Genomic DNA, 17,444 nt, shown 5'->3' with positions numbered 1-17,444 from the left:
ATGAGCAAATGGGGAGACGCAGAGACATACATTGAATTGCTGTCATCACCCCCATTTTGCAGATGACTAAAGTGGGGCTGGCAAAAAGATGGAAATGACTAGCCCAGGACCACCCAGCTAGTGAATAGACATCAGTTGGGATTTGAACTCGGGTCTCCCTCACTTAGATCTATCCTCTATGGCACACTGACTGGCCAAAGAAAAGTTGAGCCATTTGTACCTCCTTCTCTCGGTCCATCCCATGTCCATAACGAGAGCTGATGCCCATAGACCATTCAAGGGTCTTCCTCCAGCAATATGCCAGAGAAGGAAATGGCAAACCACTCCTGTATCTTTGCCAAGAAAACTCTAAATGAGGTCACCAAGAGTTGGGCAGGACTGAAATGACTAAATGCCATCAGAGATCAGTAGATAGAGAGATAGGCAGACAGGTAGATAGACACAGGTAGATAGATAGACAGGGAGGTAGGTGGATGGATGGAGGGAGAGACAGAGAGACAGAGAGGGGAGAAAGAGAGAAGGATACTTAGATGAATGGATGCAGAGAGATGAATAGATGGATGGATATATTGACTGATAGATGGATAGACAGGCAGACAGACCAGTAGACAGATGTGACTGTGAAAATATGGGTTTCAAGACTATGAATTGCCCAAACTGTAAAGATATTTTTTGATACAAAATCAAGACGCTAAAAATTAAGTGGTCGCCATGGAAAAAATTCCCAAATATGAAATACCCAAGTCAGCTGGGTTTTATGGAGATTTTAATTAATACAAATCAAGGAATTAAGGAAAGGGAAAGAGACAGAGTAAGAGGAAATAGTAGGAAAAGGCTAAGGCCTAGGCCAATGACCTAGGCCTTTTCTCTTTAAGAGAGAAACTGTCAGTCTTTAATCACTCACCACAAGATCTTTCCAAGCAAAACTAGTGTTTAGAGACCCAGCAGCCTTCTCTGACTCCTGACCTCCAATTTAGCTACCAAAGCGGAACTAAATTGAATTCCCTTGAACTGGTTCAGACAGCTCCTTTTAAAGAGAAATTTCTCGTGTCACCTCCCCTAAATTTTCATGTCTACCAATCACAGCAGACACTTTTCCTAGGACAGCCCATTCTTAGTTTTTAGTTCTCACCTTCTCTGGGTAGATTATATCTTCTGAGTACTTCACACCTCTTTGTTAAGCTTGCCACTTGCAAGTTGCCTGACCTTTTAGTGATTAATTTGACCTTCATAGGTACTCAGCACCCTTTTGTAGTAGATCTAAAAATAGACCTAGCTTAAGGGCTTTTGCCTCACTGTAAGTATGGGTTGGGGACTTTTTCATTATTCAGTAAGGAGTTTACAACTTTATCTTCCCCTAAAGTATGCCTAAGTATGGGTAGAGTAATGTTAGAGTTCCCAATACATTCCTGATCAAGTACCTCCATTGTGTAAATGGGGAATAGCCTTAACCAAATGTTCCAAGGTAGAGTCTGAGAAGTTTTAAGATTCACACAGATGGAGAGTCCTTTACTCTTTCCCTCAGTGGCATGTGAGCTCCCTGCGGGTAAGGATGGTTTCATTTGTCTCCTAGTGCTGTGCCTGGCATACCGTAGATACCTAATAGATGTTTGTTGATTGATTGCCAAAGGAGGCCCAGACTTGGAGCTCCAGCCTCCAGACCCTACATCCAGCCCCAATATTTATTTGAAAAGGAGACAGTAAATTGTTATTGGCTCCCGTGCCAGCCCCATGGATTGAAGTCACCTCGTGTCATACCCGTGAGAAAGTTCTTGCCCTTTTCCAGATTCCCCCTTCTTCCCTCCTCACTTCCTTTCAAAGGTGGCCCTAGAACCCCTGCTTTCTCCTATCCTGGGCCTCTCCTCCCCTCGCTTTTATTTCCCATTAAAGACGGCGCTTGGGGGACAAGTACGAGGTGCATCTCTGTGGGCCGCCAAGCCCTGTTCCCTGCCTCTTCTTGTCTCATCTGAATGAGACTTCCTGATCCGCCTGGGGCTTGTGGGTGGTCTGAGCTCTGTGGAGGGCCCTGGTGAGCCAGAGGGACTCTGGGAGGCGCCCTGAGGGCTGACTGAGGTGTGAAGTGAAGGCCGGGCTACTGGGAGGAGGGCCAGCTTCCAGGCTGTCTATTCACTGCCTGCTGCTTTCTCTGCTCAGGTGTGTCTGAGGCTCCCCCTCCGTCCCCTCGAGGTCCCCCTCTCCCCTCAAACGAGTGGCCGCAGCACCAGCTCCTTGAACAAAGATGCTGTCCAGGACCCCCTCCCCAAGGGGCTGAGCAGTGGCTCCATTTGCTCCCAGCCGTGCCTTGGGGTGCCTTCCCTGGGGAACAGCTGGCCAGAGGGGAGAGGGGCTGTGAGGAAGCAGAGCCAAGGAGGGGAGTCTTCTGGGCCAGAACCTGGGGCGGGGCTTCCGGCGTGGGCTCCTGTCAGGGACCGCTGAGGGTCTGGACTGGTCGGCAGCCTCTGCGGGGCAGTGACTAGTCCTGTTTTTGTTGGGAATCCCATGTTTTTGGTCATGAATCTCCCCCGGAGGGCCTTTGAGAAAAACTAGTTTGGGCTGACCCTTGGTGAGGGCCGTCATGGAGTGGGGGCGGCAGCCCTCATTGGACTGGATCGGGAGAGCCTGCTCTCGGGCCTGAGGGCTCAGCCAGGAGCCCCGGCCACCCCAGAGAGACCCTCCTGGCCCGGCAGCGTGGTCTGGCCCAGAGCGCCCTGTGCGGTGTCCAAAAAGAACTGCTCTCTTCATCGGAACCGGCCCTGCGTGGGGCATGTGTCCTAGGCGGCTGGCTCGCTCACCAAAACACGGGACATCCTGCGCCCCTGTCCCGCCGGGCATCCCTGGGGCCCGCAGAGCCTCGGGGATCCCCAAACGGAGCAGGCCTGGGCCTCGTCCCAAAGAAGGCAGGGAGGGACAGACGGCAGACCCAGAAACCAGACCTCCGTATGGGTGGCTGTGGGGATGTATGGACGGACGTGGGGACGAATGGACAGGGAGACGCTTGAGCTGGGCCCTGAAGAGGAAGGAGGGTGGGTGGGGCCTGCCTCATCTATCCGTCCCGTCTCCCCTCGCAGGTGACCGTCGCCTGGACCTTCTGGCCGACACCTGGGACCACTTCTTCACAGAGACCCTCCCCACCCTGCAGGCGATCTTCTACCCCGTTCAGGTCAGTCTCTGCGTCCCTTCCTGCGGCGCCTCCCTCTGTTCCGGTCAGCCAGACACTGACCGGAGAGCGAGGAAGGGCTGAGAGCTCGGGCCTGGGGGTGACAGAGGCAGGGTCTGAACCCAGGACCCCCGGGCCACCGTCCTCGAGAGGTGCATGCTGGGACATTGTCCTCCAGCCTCACCCTTTCCCCGGAGGACTGTGCCTGGGGCTTATTCCAAGTAAAGTGCAGAAGGCCCGTGGAGGGGGTGGATTCAATTCTGTTTTATGTTTTAAAAACCCTCCCAAAGTCTCTTTTCCCCCAAACACACAAACCACAGTGTTGTTTCAGAAATGAAGCCCCTTTGAGGCAGCAGAGGGCTCAGAGGATGGAGTGCGGGGCCTAGAGATGGCGATCCTGGGTTCAAATGCGGCCTCAGACCCAGTGGGGTGACCCTGGGCAAGTCATGTCGTTGTCTACCCCCCAATCATGGCCTTCCTCACCATGATGGGCTCTCAGGACGAGTCGGAGGCCCCGAGTTCAGATCCTACCTCTGATCATCTCCACTTCTCCCAGCATTCCTGTTGGCCTTTAAGGCTTACGAGGGGCTCCCCAGATGATCTCCTGCCCTCAATGAGGCGGGGCTGGGATGGCCCCATTTTACAGAGGAGCTAAAGGGAGGGACCAAGGCCGGATATGAGCTCGGGTCTTCGTGCCTCGAGAGTGGGAGGGGCAGCCTCTGCGGTCCTGGCCCAGCCGGGGGTCTCTCCTCCCCCTCCCCCGGAGCTCTGAGCCTCACTGGCTTCTGCTTTCTCTCCCCTCATGCCTCACCAGGAGACGCCGCCCCATCCCTCGGGTAAGAGACGCCACTGCTTTGGGGTCTCGCCGGCACGGACCTTGGCATCCCGCAGGGGGCGCCTTTGAAGCCAGGCCCGGCCTCGTGGGGGTTCCTGGGGCCCCCCAGAAGGGCCGCCAGAAACGCATGCTTAGCGAGTCGGGGGACCCTGGCAGGATCCGTGGCAGGAGCAGGGCCGGGGTTCTCCTGGAGGAAAGGGTCCTGGGAAAGCCCCTTCTGGGGGACGGGAAGGCCGGCTTCTCGGAGCCAGGGAATCTCGGGGGGCTCCTGGAGGCGACGGCATCTCTGGGGCTCTGCCTAGACTGAGCTCCAAGCCCAGCTCTTCCGGCCTCCTCGGCGCCGAATCTCGAGTCTTCCACACCATCGATGTAATCTTTAACCCAGAGCCGAAGCCCCAAAGGCAGCGTCTTTAACCTTTCCAAGGGGCAGAGCCGGGTGGCTCCGGGTCCCCAGAAGCAGAAGGGACAGGAACTGTCTGGATCCCCCTCCCTGCCAGAGGAACGGTCGGCCTCGGGAGCGTCTGAGGGCCTCCGGACTCGCCGTGTCTGTGATCGGCAGCCTCCACGGCACACAGGAGGAGGAAAGGCTCCCCCGATGGGAGGAGGGGAAAAGCCCCCAACTACAACGAGAGCCCTATTTAGCTGATGACAAGGAGCTGCATCAACGTTTCGCGCACGCTTCGGGCAGGCCGAGTCCACATGTAATTAGGGCTCTCGTCTCTCCCAAATGCCATGTACCAGGAAAGCGAGCCCGGGTTCAAGAGCATTTGTGAAGCCGTGGCCAGGTTTGGGGCAGTGAGCTAAGCTTGAGAACACAGAGGGAAGGGCCCTGGGAAGCAGATGGCCTGGGTTCAAGTGCTCCCTTGGCTCCCAGACACTGGCGCCATCTTGGATAAGTTTTTTCATTGCTCTGGATCTCCTTTTGGTACAGTGGGAAGCCCGGTGGCTCTTAAATTAGAAGACCTGAGTACAGATGTGACGTCCCTCACTCACCTGGTGACTCATGACCTCTCTGGGCCTCAGTTTCCCCAGCCACCAGTGGCGCCATTTTGGACAAGACCTTTTATTTCTCTTGACCTCCATTTGGTATGGTAGAAAGCACCGTGGCTCTTAAGTTAGACCTGGGTACAGATGCTTCCTCTCTCACTCACCTGATGACTCGCCACCGATGGTGCCATCTTGGCCAAGTTCTTTCATTTCTCTGGACTGTCATTTGGTGTGGTGGTAAACACTGTGGCTCTTAAGTCAGAAGACCTGGGTACAGATGCCCCCCTCTCACTGTCCTTTGACCATAATCACATAACCCCTCTGGGCCTCAGTTTCCCCAGCCACACCATCGGGGGAGGCCTCTACCGTTCCTTCTGGCTCTCAGTCTAGGATCCCATGACTTTGGCCATCCTGTGGGGTTGGGACAGGCTACGAAATCGTTGCCTCTTTGGGAGTCGCCTCTTGGAGAGGATCCCTGAAGGGCTCTGGTGTGGAATTCGACGGCCTCGTTCTTGTGCCTTCTCATCTGTTTCCCACCCTCGTCTTTGCTGAGAAGCTCCCGTGGCCCCCCTCTCCTCCTGTCTCTGGAAGGCCCCTGTGTCCGGCTCAAACCCTGGGCAACAGCTCCCTGAGGGGCCCGCGGCGACGCTGGCACCGGCTACTCCCGGACCCACAGCCTTGAGAACATCTGCTCCTGCCGCTGAAGGCTTTGGACCGATCATCCTTTGGCCAAAGCGGCGTCAGACCCACCTGAGGTGGTGCGCTGCCCTCCCTGTGATTACCCATCATCCCCCGAGAGCGATTAGGAGCGATAATGATGGTTTTTGTTACTAATGCTGGCCCCTGGCAGCCACCCGACCCCCTGCTCCGGCCAGAATTCCTGGGTTGGGCGATAACATCTCGTCTCCTGGATGGATTACTGTGCTCAGACCCTGGTGAAAGATTAAACGACGGAGAGCGTTTTCCTCCCTGTAAAACCTCCCGATGCCATCCAGCCGCGGCCGGCCCCGGGGCCTTCCCGAGGGCCAGCGATTCTAGAAAGGCAGGAAATGGGCCGTGTCTGCCCGCGTTCCGCCCCGGCGCACTCAGGTTCCTTCGGGGCCACGGCCGAGCCAACATGGGCCTGGGTGGGGGTCGAGCCTTTGAGGGGCGACCAGACCCCGAGAGGGGCCGGGGTGCCCCCAGAGCTGCTGGCACCGCCCGGCTCTCCATGCCACGTCTGCCTCCCGTCGGGACGCTCTTCCCTCTCCCCTCCGAAGCCGTCTCTCCTCAGGCGTGCGTTCGGCGGGGGCAGCCGGGCAGCGAGTAGAGAGGCAGGAGGTCCGGCCGCGTGGCCTCCGCCACTTCCTCCCTGGGCGGCCCTGGGCAGGTTGCTTGACCCCCACGGCTCAGGCCTTACCGCTCTTCTGCCCTAGAACCAGTACACGGTGCCATGCTAAGATGACAGCCAGAGCCTGCTTTAGACGTCAGCCAGGACGGGGCAGCCGGCTGGCCTTGGCAGAGCCCTGGGGGATGGAGGGGGGTACATGGGGCAGGAGTGTGGGGGAGCCTGGATAGAGGGGGGTACATGGGGCAGGAGTGTGGGGGAACCTGGATAGAGGGGGGCACAGGGCATGAGTGTGGGGGAGCCTGGATAGAGGGGGGCACAGGGCATGAGTGTGGGGGAGCCTGGATAGAGGGGGGCACAGGGCATGAGTGTGGGGGAGCCTGGATAGAGGGGGGCACAGGGCATGAGTGTGGGGGAGCCTGGATAGAGGGGGGCACAGGGCATGAGTGTGGGGGAGCCTGGATAGAGGGGGGCACAGGGCATGAGTGGGGGAGCCGGGGGATGGATGGGGCACACAGGGCATGAGTGGGGGAGCCGGGGGGATGGATGGGGTACACTGGGAGGGGGTGTGAGTGGGGGGGCTGGGGGGTGAGGGCCCCTGCAGAGGGGCTCCGTCTCAGGGCTGTCCGCCTCCCCTCCCATCTCTCCCATCCTGCCTCTCCTGCAGGGCCAGGAGCTGACCATCCGCCAGATCGCGCTGCTGGGCTTCCGGGACCTGGTGCTGCTCAAAGTCAGGCTGGAAGAGATGCTCCCGGCGGGGCCGGCCCAGGTGCCCTCGTCCATCGTGCAGATGCTGCTCGTGCTGCAGGTGAGGCCGGGCGTCTGCCCCTCCCGCCCCGGGGCTGTTCTTGGCTGCTCCTAGAGTCCGGCAAGCGCTGGGAGCTGGAGGAGATGATGCCGAGAGGCATCCCGCCGCCTCCGCGCCCTTCGGTGGGTGCGTGAGTCGAGGCGGGAAGGCCCGAGGCCAGAGACGCCCGGATCTCAAGCTGGAGGGGCCTTGGAGACCACCGAGTCCAACCCCTCGTTTTACAGAACAGGAAACTGAGGCAGGAGGTGGTCAGGGTCATGCAGCTCAGTCAGTGTCTGAGGGAGGATTTGAACTCAGGGTTCTGAGTGCCCTCGTCTCTGCCTCACGATCTTTTGGGGCTTTCTTTACTACCCGACTCCCAGTGCATTAAAAATGGGGGCGTGGGCCAGGGCCAGAGATGAGGGTCCTGGGTTCCAGTCTGGCCTCTGTTCCTAGCGGGGTGACCCTGGGCAGCTCACTTCACCCGCATGGCCCAGCCCGTTGTGCTCTTCTGCCTCGGCACCGACTCCCAGGATTGATCCTGGGCAAGACCAGCCGGGACAGTCAGGCTCCTCCAGGAGGCTGTTCTGGCCTGGTCAGGTTGGGGCCTGACCTCTCTCTGTTTGGCCCTTGCTTTCCAGAGCGTCCACGAGCCGGCCGGCCCGAGCAAGGGCTGCCTGCAGCTGGAGGAGCTGCTGAAGCGCGTCGTGTCTCCCTTCCTGGGCACGGGCAGTGGCGATCGGGGCCTTGCGGGAGCGCCTTGTACTCTGGGTAAGAGGCGAGGGCCGGGAGGCAGAAGGGGGAGGGCCGGCCGCGGGCCGAGAGGCCCCTCCAGGGTCTGAGGCCGCGTGGGGGATGGGCGCTGTCCCCGAGCCGCTGAGCATGAAACCCCCCCCCCGTCTCAGGGAGAATTTTGAGTCTGGATTCTCCTCCCTGCTGAGGGAGCAGCTTCTTGAGGGCCACGTTTCAGCCCAAGAGAAACAAGGGTCGAGCCGGGCCCCAAGCGGCTGCTTCCGAGCAGAGGCCGCTGCGGTCCAGGACAGGGTGACGGGAGGTCCTGCTCGGGCCTCTGGCCTCCACGGGCAGAGCTCTGGGCAAGCCCAGAGAGAGACACAGATGCCCGCCGGTGCCAGGCCCTGACGAGGGAACGGGGAGGCCCAAAGAGGAGGCTGAGAGCAGACTCGGAGAGCAAGGCCTGGGGAGCACTTCATGGAAGGCTCCTCGCTGGCCCCTCCTCTGACAGAGGGGGAAACCCCCGCCCCAGAGGAGCGAGACAGTCTGCCGGGCCCGGGGGCGCGGGCTGGAGAAGGACGCGGCTCCCGGCCTCCTTTTTTTTGTCAAAGGAGTGAGAGGGCCATGCGTGCCGCTCCCACAGGGGAGGCGGTGCCAGGCCCCGGCCTCTCCAAGAAGGGCGCCGCTCCGCCTTCCCCGAGTCCTGCCTGGCTGCCACGCTGGCTGGGCCCAATGGAACCGGCAGCCATCTTGGCTGGGCCCAATGGAACTGGCGGCCATGTTGGCTGGGCCCAACGGAACTGGCGGCCATGTTGGCTGGGCCCAACGGAACCTGCGGCCATCTTGGCTGGGCCCAACGGAACCTGCGGCCATCTTGGCTGGGCCCAACGGAACCTGCGGCCATGTTGGCTCGGCCTCGGGTTGTTCCTGTGGGTCCATCCAGGTTGGGTTTCCAGAGAGGCTTCCGTGGTAGGCTGTGGTCAAGACACCCATATGAAAAAAGGAGCCGCCACAGGAGGGACGAGAGGCATTCACTGGCTCATCAGCTAAAAAATAATGTCATTTTATCCTCGTCGTTGGCATTTGGGTATTGCTTTAAAGTTAGTTATATAATCACAAATACATTTACATATGATTTATAACAAAAATCAGCATTTGGACAAAGCTTTAAGGTTTACAATTTATAATAATAATAATCAGCATTTCGGCAATGCCTTAAGGTTTATAATTTCTTTATACTCTATATAATTTATTATAATAATAATAGTATTTCAATAATGCTTTAAGCACTAAGCAGCACTTCATAGATGTTATCCGTCATCCAACCCTTACTGTGATCCCGTGAGGCAGGTGCTGTGACGATTCCCATTTTACAGATGAGTAAACTGACGCGTAAGGCAGCCCTAAGGCAGATCTTCGAGGTTCCAGGGCCAGAGTGGCTGAGGAGGCCCTGCCGAAACTGGTCCCCAGGATTATGACGACTGTCAGGAGCCTGGGCTGGAGTCCTGGTTCTGCTGACGGCTCTCTGATCCCATAAGCTCCCTGGGCCTCAGTTTCCCCATCTGCCATGTGTGGAGATGGGCCGCGTCGGGCTGGCATCTGTAGATCTGACCTCGGGCCGCCCGGGCCTCTCTGGCTGAGTCCTTTCGGCCTGGGGACTCTCGCTCTTGCCGATGGTGCGATGCCCGCTTGGGTGAGCCCTGAGGGCTTCAGAGGGCTACAGCAGGCCCTGCTTCTGGGGGGTGGCGACCCTTCCTGGGCACCCGGGACGCACGTGGGATGGAGAAGAAGGGAGGCTGTTGGCTGTCTTTGGGGATCCTGGTGTGAAGCCAGAAGGGCCCCCGGAATCCTTCTGTAGAGAAGGAAATGGAGGCCCCACCTGACAGGGGCAGGCCCGGAAGCAGGCCTTGCGCGCTGCCCAGTCGCTTCTTCCGGCTTGAGGAGGGGCGCCGAGCGCGACGTCCCTCTGGGTTCCCGGGAGGCCTGTGGGCCCCTCACCTAGGCCCGGGGCCTCTCCATTGTTCCTGCCGCCTGCTGCCGGATGGCTTTCTTTTCAGTGAAGGCGGCACCATGCGGATCCCGTGACATCTTTTCACAGGACAAGCAGCTCATTTGTCTCCCTCGCAGGAGCCGGGCCGGAGAGGAGTGCCCCACTTTGGGACGGGCAGAGCTGACAATGGGCGCATTGTCCCCAGCCCGCCCCGTGGAGAGGGGCCATTGAGGCGAGCGGATCAAAGGCCTGGGAACCCCGCGAGCCCGACAAAGGGACCAGGAGCCTCTCCCGAGCCTCCCACTCCTCGGCCCTTTCAAAGGCCGCAGCGCCGGCTCCAGTGTGCTGGGATGCATTCCCAGGCCCAGCAGGGCGCAGGGGCGGGAGGGCCGAGGGAGGCCTGTGGGAAAGGTGGAGACGGGGCCGGGCCAGGTGGGAGATCCGTCCTGGGATCCCGGATGGAGGGCTGGAAGGCCCTGAACTGTACACAGCTCAGAGGTCCCCGAGGGAGGATTCACACCCGCGTCCTAGGCCGCCGGTTCCAGGTGCCCCAAGGAAGGCCATTCAGAAGCTCAAGAGATGAGAAGGAAGCAGCTGAGAGATTGAAGGGCCCCAAGATGGTGCCGGGCAGAGCTGTGGATCAGAATCACGCTTGGATGGAATATTTGAAATCTCGTCCTTTGGGGAAGGGAGGAGACTCGTTCTGGTTGGACCCAGAGGGCAGAGTAGGATCAGGGATGGGGTGAGAGGCAAGAGTCGAGCTTGGTGAAAGGAAAAACCTCGACTATTCCAGAGGGTAGCCGGGGCCCCTCTTCCCTGGAAGTCTTCGAGGAGGGCCTTGGACGGGCCCTTGGCCTGGACGATGGCTTCGGGCTGTCGAGTGTGGAAGGCCACTGATTGGAGGTAGAGGATGCTGAAACCAAGGGCCTCACACTTAGTCCTGGGAAGACTCATCCTCTAAGAGTTCAGACACTCACTAGCTATGTGATCCTGGACAAGTCGCTTATCCTGTTTGCCTCAGTTTCCTCATCTATAAAATGAGCCAGAGAAAGAAATGGCGAACCACTCCAGTACACCAAGAAAACGCCACATGGGTTATGAAGAGTCAGACAGGACTGAAATGACTCAATAATCCGATATCTCTTGAGTTCCTGTGACTACCTGGGGGAAAGGCAGAGGCAAGGAGGCAGGCAGCACATCATCCTGGACCCAAGATGGCCAGTAGAGACTTCCTATGTGCCATTGGCTTACCCTCGTGTAAATCTCGATGGCCTCTGGGGGCACATGTTTCAGGGGTCCCCCGAGTTGGCCAAGAGTCTTCTTTCTGGGAACTTGCCACCCCAAGCACAAGATGGAGCGACCTCCCTCCTTGACAGCCTCATGGCGTTCCTTCAGGAGATTCCCACCAGCACTTTCTCCCCAGCTATCCACCTGGAGCCCGTGGATCAAGGACCCCGACATTTCCCTCATTGCTTTCTTCAGCCTAGACAAGAAATCAGCTCCGACGTAAACGGTCGCCATGAAAACCGAACGATGAGCTGCCAGCTGTGCCGGCTCCGGCGTGCCCTGGGAGAGGCTGCCAGAAGGTGGGATTTGAGTTAAGTCTTACAGGAAGCCAGGCAGCTGTTCACCAGAGGTGAGGGGGGCGTGGAGGGTTGTGTTCCGACTTCAGTGATTTGGGACGGCTGGGTGGCCAAGTGGATAGCGATCCAAGCCCCAAACGCTGAGCTTCTGGGCTCAAATATGGCCCTAGACACTTCCCAGCTGCTCTTCTGGCTTGGGATCCATAACCAATATAGTAGTGAAAGTGAGAATTAAAAAAAAGTGAAGTGATTTGCTTGAGGTCACTTAAAGGGGAAGCCCTCGAAGCAGAATTTGAACATGGGTTCTTTTTTGCCAATAGAACCACTGCTCTTGATTCTATAAAGTGGTGTCTTTTTGGTCTTCATCACATTTTTCCCCAATGGGAATGGGAGCAGGAGCATGAGGGGCTCAGCCCGAGAGATGGAGTCCAGGTTCGAAGAGTCACGGGATCCTCAACTCTGTGAACGGTGAGAGGTGCAGGCTATGCCCCCACCATGGCTGCGGGGACCCCAGAAACAGAACAAACAGGGAATGGAACGTTCTCCCGAGGCATTGCCTGTGACAGGTTTGGGATCCCGTGGGGCAGCCAGTCGCCCACAGCATGGTTTTTCCACTGTAAATAGAACGCCCGTGGATGGGTTTCTTCCCCAGAGTCCATCTCTCCGCCTACATTTCCTCATCCGCTGAGAGATCCTGGAGATCCGTCCTGCCCGGCTCTCCAGATGGAAGGATGCTCCCATTTAGCCAAGGTTGACACCAATAAAAAGGTACCTGGCTGGCTGGTTGGAGCGAATGCTTCCTCCATCTCTGGAGGTAAAGGGATCTAGCCACCATCCTCTGGGGCATCCCCAGCGTAGGCCGCGGCACCCGCAGGGAGGAAGTCTGTCCCCTTCCAAGGGACAGCACAGGACTTTCCGGCCAAGACCCTCCCCAGAAAAGAGCCTTGTGCGAAAGGCCAGGGAGAAGTGTAGGCTGGGGAACGAGGGAGGAGGAGGAAGGCCTGCCTGATCGGAGAGGTCGGCCCTGAGGTCGGGCGCTCTGAACCGGCGCTGGGAACGCTCTATGTTGGTCACTGTGCTCGATAGGATTGGCTTCCTTCACAATGCTCTACGTTTTATTTGGTGTATTTAAAAACAGTATTTTGAGAGAGCATCCGGGGGGTCAGCAGACTGCCAAAGGCCCCCTGAAACCAAAAAGGAGACGCCCAAACCTACGTTGTCGAGACAGAGCTGGAAGATGGCTCCGGAGGCATCAGGCCAAGTAGAGCCTCCAGCTAAGAATGGCATTTACATCTTTAGATCCAACAAAACTTTCTTTAAAAATAGAGTAAAAGGGCAGCCCTGTTGGCTCAATGGGTAGAGTGCTGGGCCTGGCGTCAGGACGATCCGAGTTCAAATCCAACATGAGATACTTACTAGCTGTGTGACCTTGGACGAGTCACTTCATCTTTGTTTGCCTTGGCTTATCCACATGAGAATATCAGTATCTACCTCCCAGGGCTGTTGTGTGCATTTATAAAGCATTGAACAGTAAAAATAAAACTAAAAAGAAAGCACCTGGCCTGTGGTGAGTGCTCTAAAAACGCTGGGTATTATCCTTATTACTACCACTCCTTGTGGAGATCATCACTCCTTCCTCTGAAGGGAGATGAAGGGTTAGGAGGGAGACCCCAGTCCTTGGAGGCTCAGAGGTGACTTTGTCGGGCTCCTTTATTCAGGGTGGGCAGACCTACGTCACGCCTGAATTCCGTGGTTCTTTCCCTCCTACTTTGTTCTCCAGACATGTGTTTAGGCCCTGGAGGATGAGAGCTGGAGGCAGTTTTTGTCCCCCGGATGAAGTGGGGGGGGGAGGGGGGGATCCCCGGGCCCCCAGTGACGCCTCTCCTCTTCTTCCTCCTCCAGCCCGCCGCCATTCTCGATCTCGCCCCAAGGTGACCGTTCTGAACTACGCGCAGGCGGCGGTGACGGCCCGCCCTCTCCACGAGGTGGCCCTGACCCCCCTGACGGAGCAGGAGGGGGAGGCGTACCTAGAGAAGTGTGGCAGCGTCCGCCGCCACACCGTGGCCAACGCTCACTCGGACATCCAGCTGCTCGCCATGGCCTCCATGATGCACTCTGGCATGGGGGAAGAGCCCGAGGGCGGGGACAAGTGCCTGCTCCTCCCGCCCAGCTTCCCTCCTCACCGCCAGTGCTCCAGCGAGCCCAACATCGTGGATGGCCCCGAGGCACTGGAGGAGGGGGGCGCCGAGGCTCCAGAGTGTGGGGAGCTCAGCTGTACGTCTCTGGGCTGAGCGGCTCCCTTTAGAGGAGGAGAGCCCCTGGTCCAGGAGCTCCCTGTGGCCCGAGGTGACACCAGGAGAGCAAAACGTCTGTCCTTCCATTTAAGAAACGTGATTTTGCTTTACGAGGAAGCTTTGCAAGAAGCCTGGTTTAAGTCCCTCCTCAAGGCCGGGTCCAAATGCCCTTTGTTTCCCTGGGGTGACCCTGGCTCTGCCTCCCCTTTCTGAACAGGCCTCGTCGAACCCCCCGAAGCCCTAGCTCGGCGCCGTCCGCTGCCCCGCGTCTAACCCTCTGCCCCGGGCAGCCTCTTCGAACGACCCCAAAGGCGGTGCATGCGTCCTCGTGCTGCCGGGGCTGTTTCAGTGTGTGTGGCATTCTTCTACCAGCTGCGGGTGGACCGGCCCGTCGGTGCCACCAGGAGCCCTTTCCTCGGACGGATCGTCCTCGTCCCTTCATGGCGGGAGATCCCGTAAGGCAAAGGAGGAAGGAGGCAGCCGGACACCTCCTCCTGGGTTGGGAAAGTGAAGGATGGGAGGGAAGCCTCTCCATCCCCGAGATTCCAAGGAGTGAGGGTGTCTTGGGGGTGCTTGGAATCCAGGCATCCCCGTGGGTGTTCATGGGGAAAGGGAGGAATTGTCCCCCGAGTTATTTGGGGCAGCGTTTCAAAGGAGGGTGTTGAGACTGGAAAGGCCCTGTTGGGTCCAAACGATTCCTTTTGGGGGACCTTTGTCAAATACAAAGAGAGTGAATGAGTGTGTGTGTATATGTGTGTGTCAGAGAGAGAAACAGTCAGAGAGTGTGAGTGTGAGAGACAGAGACAGAGAGAACCAAAGCCTTTACCTTCTTAATTCAGACACTGACTTTTCCCCCTGATTTTGAGTGAAAACAACTGCCTGACAACTGTTAGACTATTCCTGGACTTGACTTGAATTTTTAAACTTGTGTTTATTAAAAAATGAAAAAAAAAATGGTGTCGTTTGTTTGCAAAGGTTTGCACAAAAGATCTTGCACTTTTCATTGAATGTCTGATCACACACACACACACACACACACACTCTCTCTCTCTCTCCCTCTCTCTCTCTCTCTCTCTCTCCCTGTTTCTCTCTCTCTCTCTATCTCTCTCTCTCTCCCTCTCTCTCTCTCTCTCTCTCTCTCTCTCTCTCTCTCTCTCTCTCTCTCTCTCTCTCTCTCTCTCTCTCTCTCTCTCCCTCTCCCTCTCCCTCTCCCTCTCCCTCTCCCTCTCCCTCTCTCTCTCTCTCTCCCTCTCCCTCTCTCTCTCCCTCTCCCAAACTAGGTGGCCGCAGGAGTTTTGGGGGGAAATTGGGTCCGCATGGCGACAGTTGGCGGGCCACTGAGATCTCTAGAAGTCACAGCTCTTGAACCTAAAGTGGAATGACTATGGGTGCTTCATTAGTAGCTTATGAGGCAGAATCCTGTCTCCATGACACCCTAACTCGGAGATACTGTGGATATAAGGCTGGCCCTGGAGTCAGGAAGACCTGGTTCAAGTCCCAGCGCTGAAACATCCTAGTCTTGTGAGGGCTGGCAAGCCACCAACCTTTCATTGGCTAGTAGCCAGGCTGCATCTGAGGAAATGTCTGCCCTCAGTTTTTCCAGGGATGAAATCGGTCCTAGACTCAGGCTGAGGGAGGTCTGGGGGCCGGAGAGCCATCTTGCCTGGGGGGTTGAGTTTTCCTCATTCCTTGTGATCCGGGAAGTGTCCACTTCTGGTGACAATCACTGTCAGAGGAGCAGAGGAGGTTTGTTCCCCGTTTAGGAGAAGAGCATGATGGGAATCGAGTGACTAGACATGGGTACAATATTGTGCTTTAGAGCCCTGCAGATTGCACCCAGTTTCCTCCCCTTTCTCTAAATGTGTCCACGCTGCCCAAAGCCCCTTTGGATGAGGCGGACTCCCCCTGCCCCTACTGGGCAACTTCTTTGGCCCTTGTCCATCTGTAGAAAAGGGTTTTTTTTTGGGGGGGAAATAACAGTGGCCCCAACCCACCTGGCTCCATAAGGATGTCAGCCCAAGGGGACATTGCCGATGTCATCCTCTGATAGCCTCCGGAATGTGGTGCCTTATATGCTTTGTTATGTGATCTTGTTCTGTCCTTTGGAAATTACCTTTGTCAAAAGTGGCACAATTTAAGGGGGCAGCCAAGTGGCCAACAAGGTTCCAACGTGGCCTCAGGTATTTCCTAGCTGTGTGACCCTGGGCAAGTCACTTAACTCCTATTGCTTAGCCCTTATTGCTCTTCTACGCTGGAACCAACACATAGTATTGATTCTAAGGCAGAAGATGGGGGCTTTAAAAAATTGTTCATTTAAGAGACTCGGGTCCTCCAGCCCAGCCTCCTTTCTTCAGTCGTTTCTTTTCCTTCTGCCCATCCAAGTAAAATGGAAGTTAGGTTTTATAAATGAAGAGTTTTTTTAAAAAAAAGAAATCTGTCTACATCTTAATGAAACTTCACAAATGAGCCAATTAAACTCAATTAGAAAAATAATAGGTTTTGCCTATATTAACACTCATGGTTTTCAACATGATACATTTAACCAACGGCTGCCGTCCTCGGCATTATTTACACATCGGACAAAAATGGTTTGCATTCGTCTTGGAATTGAGTTGCAGTCTGTTTTTTAATCATCAAGACCGAGGGTCTATGAAGATCCACCAAAACAGATCAGCAACGTGCAGAGAGCCCCGAGTGAAAACGAAAGACCCCTGTTACATGCATAAGCCACGAGGTTAATGGAAACATTCGTAAGGAAATGATCTACGAAATCCTGATTACTGAAGGGTAGGAAGGAGGTAGTTGGAGGACTTTGCCCTTGGTCTCTATCTGCGTATAATTATATATATTATATTTATTTTACATATAATATTACAATTATGCATAATTATGATATATCTATTTTTATATATTTATATTTTATGCTTATATTTTTACATTTATTTATATTTATATTATTTTATTATATTTTATTATCATATATCATATTATAATTTATATTATTTTATTATATTATTAACTATGCCATAATTCTAATATGTAAATATATAAATAAAATATTTATATATAAAAATATATTTGCATATAATATAATTATATAGATGAGATCTTCATACTCCATCATATAAAATTATATGGGTATCATTTGGCGTATATTAGAGATCTGTCGATGTTGTATAAGACACTTCAGCCTCCACCACGGCAGCAGGAAGGATATCCTTAGTGGTTCGCCTTGATTTCCTCCATCATGGAATGACCGACCCTCCCACTGTATCTGCTCGAATTTTCTTCTGGTTGACAGAAGCCAACACAACTATAAAGTCCTTGTCTTGAGCTGAAAGTCTTTCAAGTTCTCTATTGTGTTCCCCAAACAGAGTCAATAAACACTATTTTGTCATTTCGGGTCCCTTTCCTTGCCAATATTATTTCATTGTTGTCTCTTGTCCCTGACGCAGCATCTTTTGTTGGCGTTCCAGGCATTCTGGCTTTGAGTTCTTGGTTTCTCCATTGGGGTCCTTCTTCCTGTTGCCCCTGTTTCCAGGCAAGGGGATGCGTTCCCTCTGAGTTTTCCTTTGCCAACCTAGAAGGGGTGGGTAAATCCCGTTTCCCAGGGGAGCACGGAGACACAGGAGCACTCCCCCCACCCCCCTGAAATCTAGGTCCCTTTCCTTCCCATCTGGCCAGTGGGATTTGTTTGGTCCTGCTGCCTTGAGGACTTGAGCTCCTCTGGTGGCCACATTTACTCAGGGACT

At 55.6% G+C, this 17,444-nt stretch overlaps 1 protein-coding gene across 4 annotated transcripts in view; it reads left to right on the top strand.

Moving 5' to 3' along the window:
- Positions 1–17,095, top strand: part of PRR5L (proline rich 5 like) — a 72,908-nt gene extending 55,813 nt beyond the window's left edge. For all 4 annotated transcript variants that reach the window (XM_056801942.1, XM_056801943.1, XM_056801941.1 and 1 more), the window contains exons 6-9: positions 3,069–3,160; positions 6,974–7,114; positions 7,735–7,864; positions 13,301–17,095. In XM_056801942.1, the coding sequence (XP_056657920.1) occupies positions 3,069–3,160; positions 6,974–7,114; positions 7,735–7,864; positions 13,301–13,689 (752 nt within the window). In that variant the 3' untranslated portion in view covers positions 13,690–17,095. The remainder of the gene's footprint in view (positions 1–3,068; positions 3,161–6,973; positions 7,115–7,734; positions 7,865–13,300) is intronic.
- The last annotated feature ends 349 nt before the right edge of the window (positions 17,096–17,444 follow it).

Source organism: Monodelphis domestica, chromosome 6 (assembly GCF_027887165.1).
Source record: "Monodelphis domestica isolate mMonDom1 chromosome 6, mMonDom1.pri, whole genome shotgun sequence".
NCBI classification, from domain to species: domain Eukaryota; kingdom Metazoa; phylum Chordata; class Mammalia; order Didelphimorphia; family Didelphidae; genus Monodelphis; species Monodelphis domestica.
Note: the sequence above shows the minus strand (reverse complement) of the source record. Positions and strands in the feature narration are given on the sequence as shown.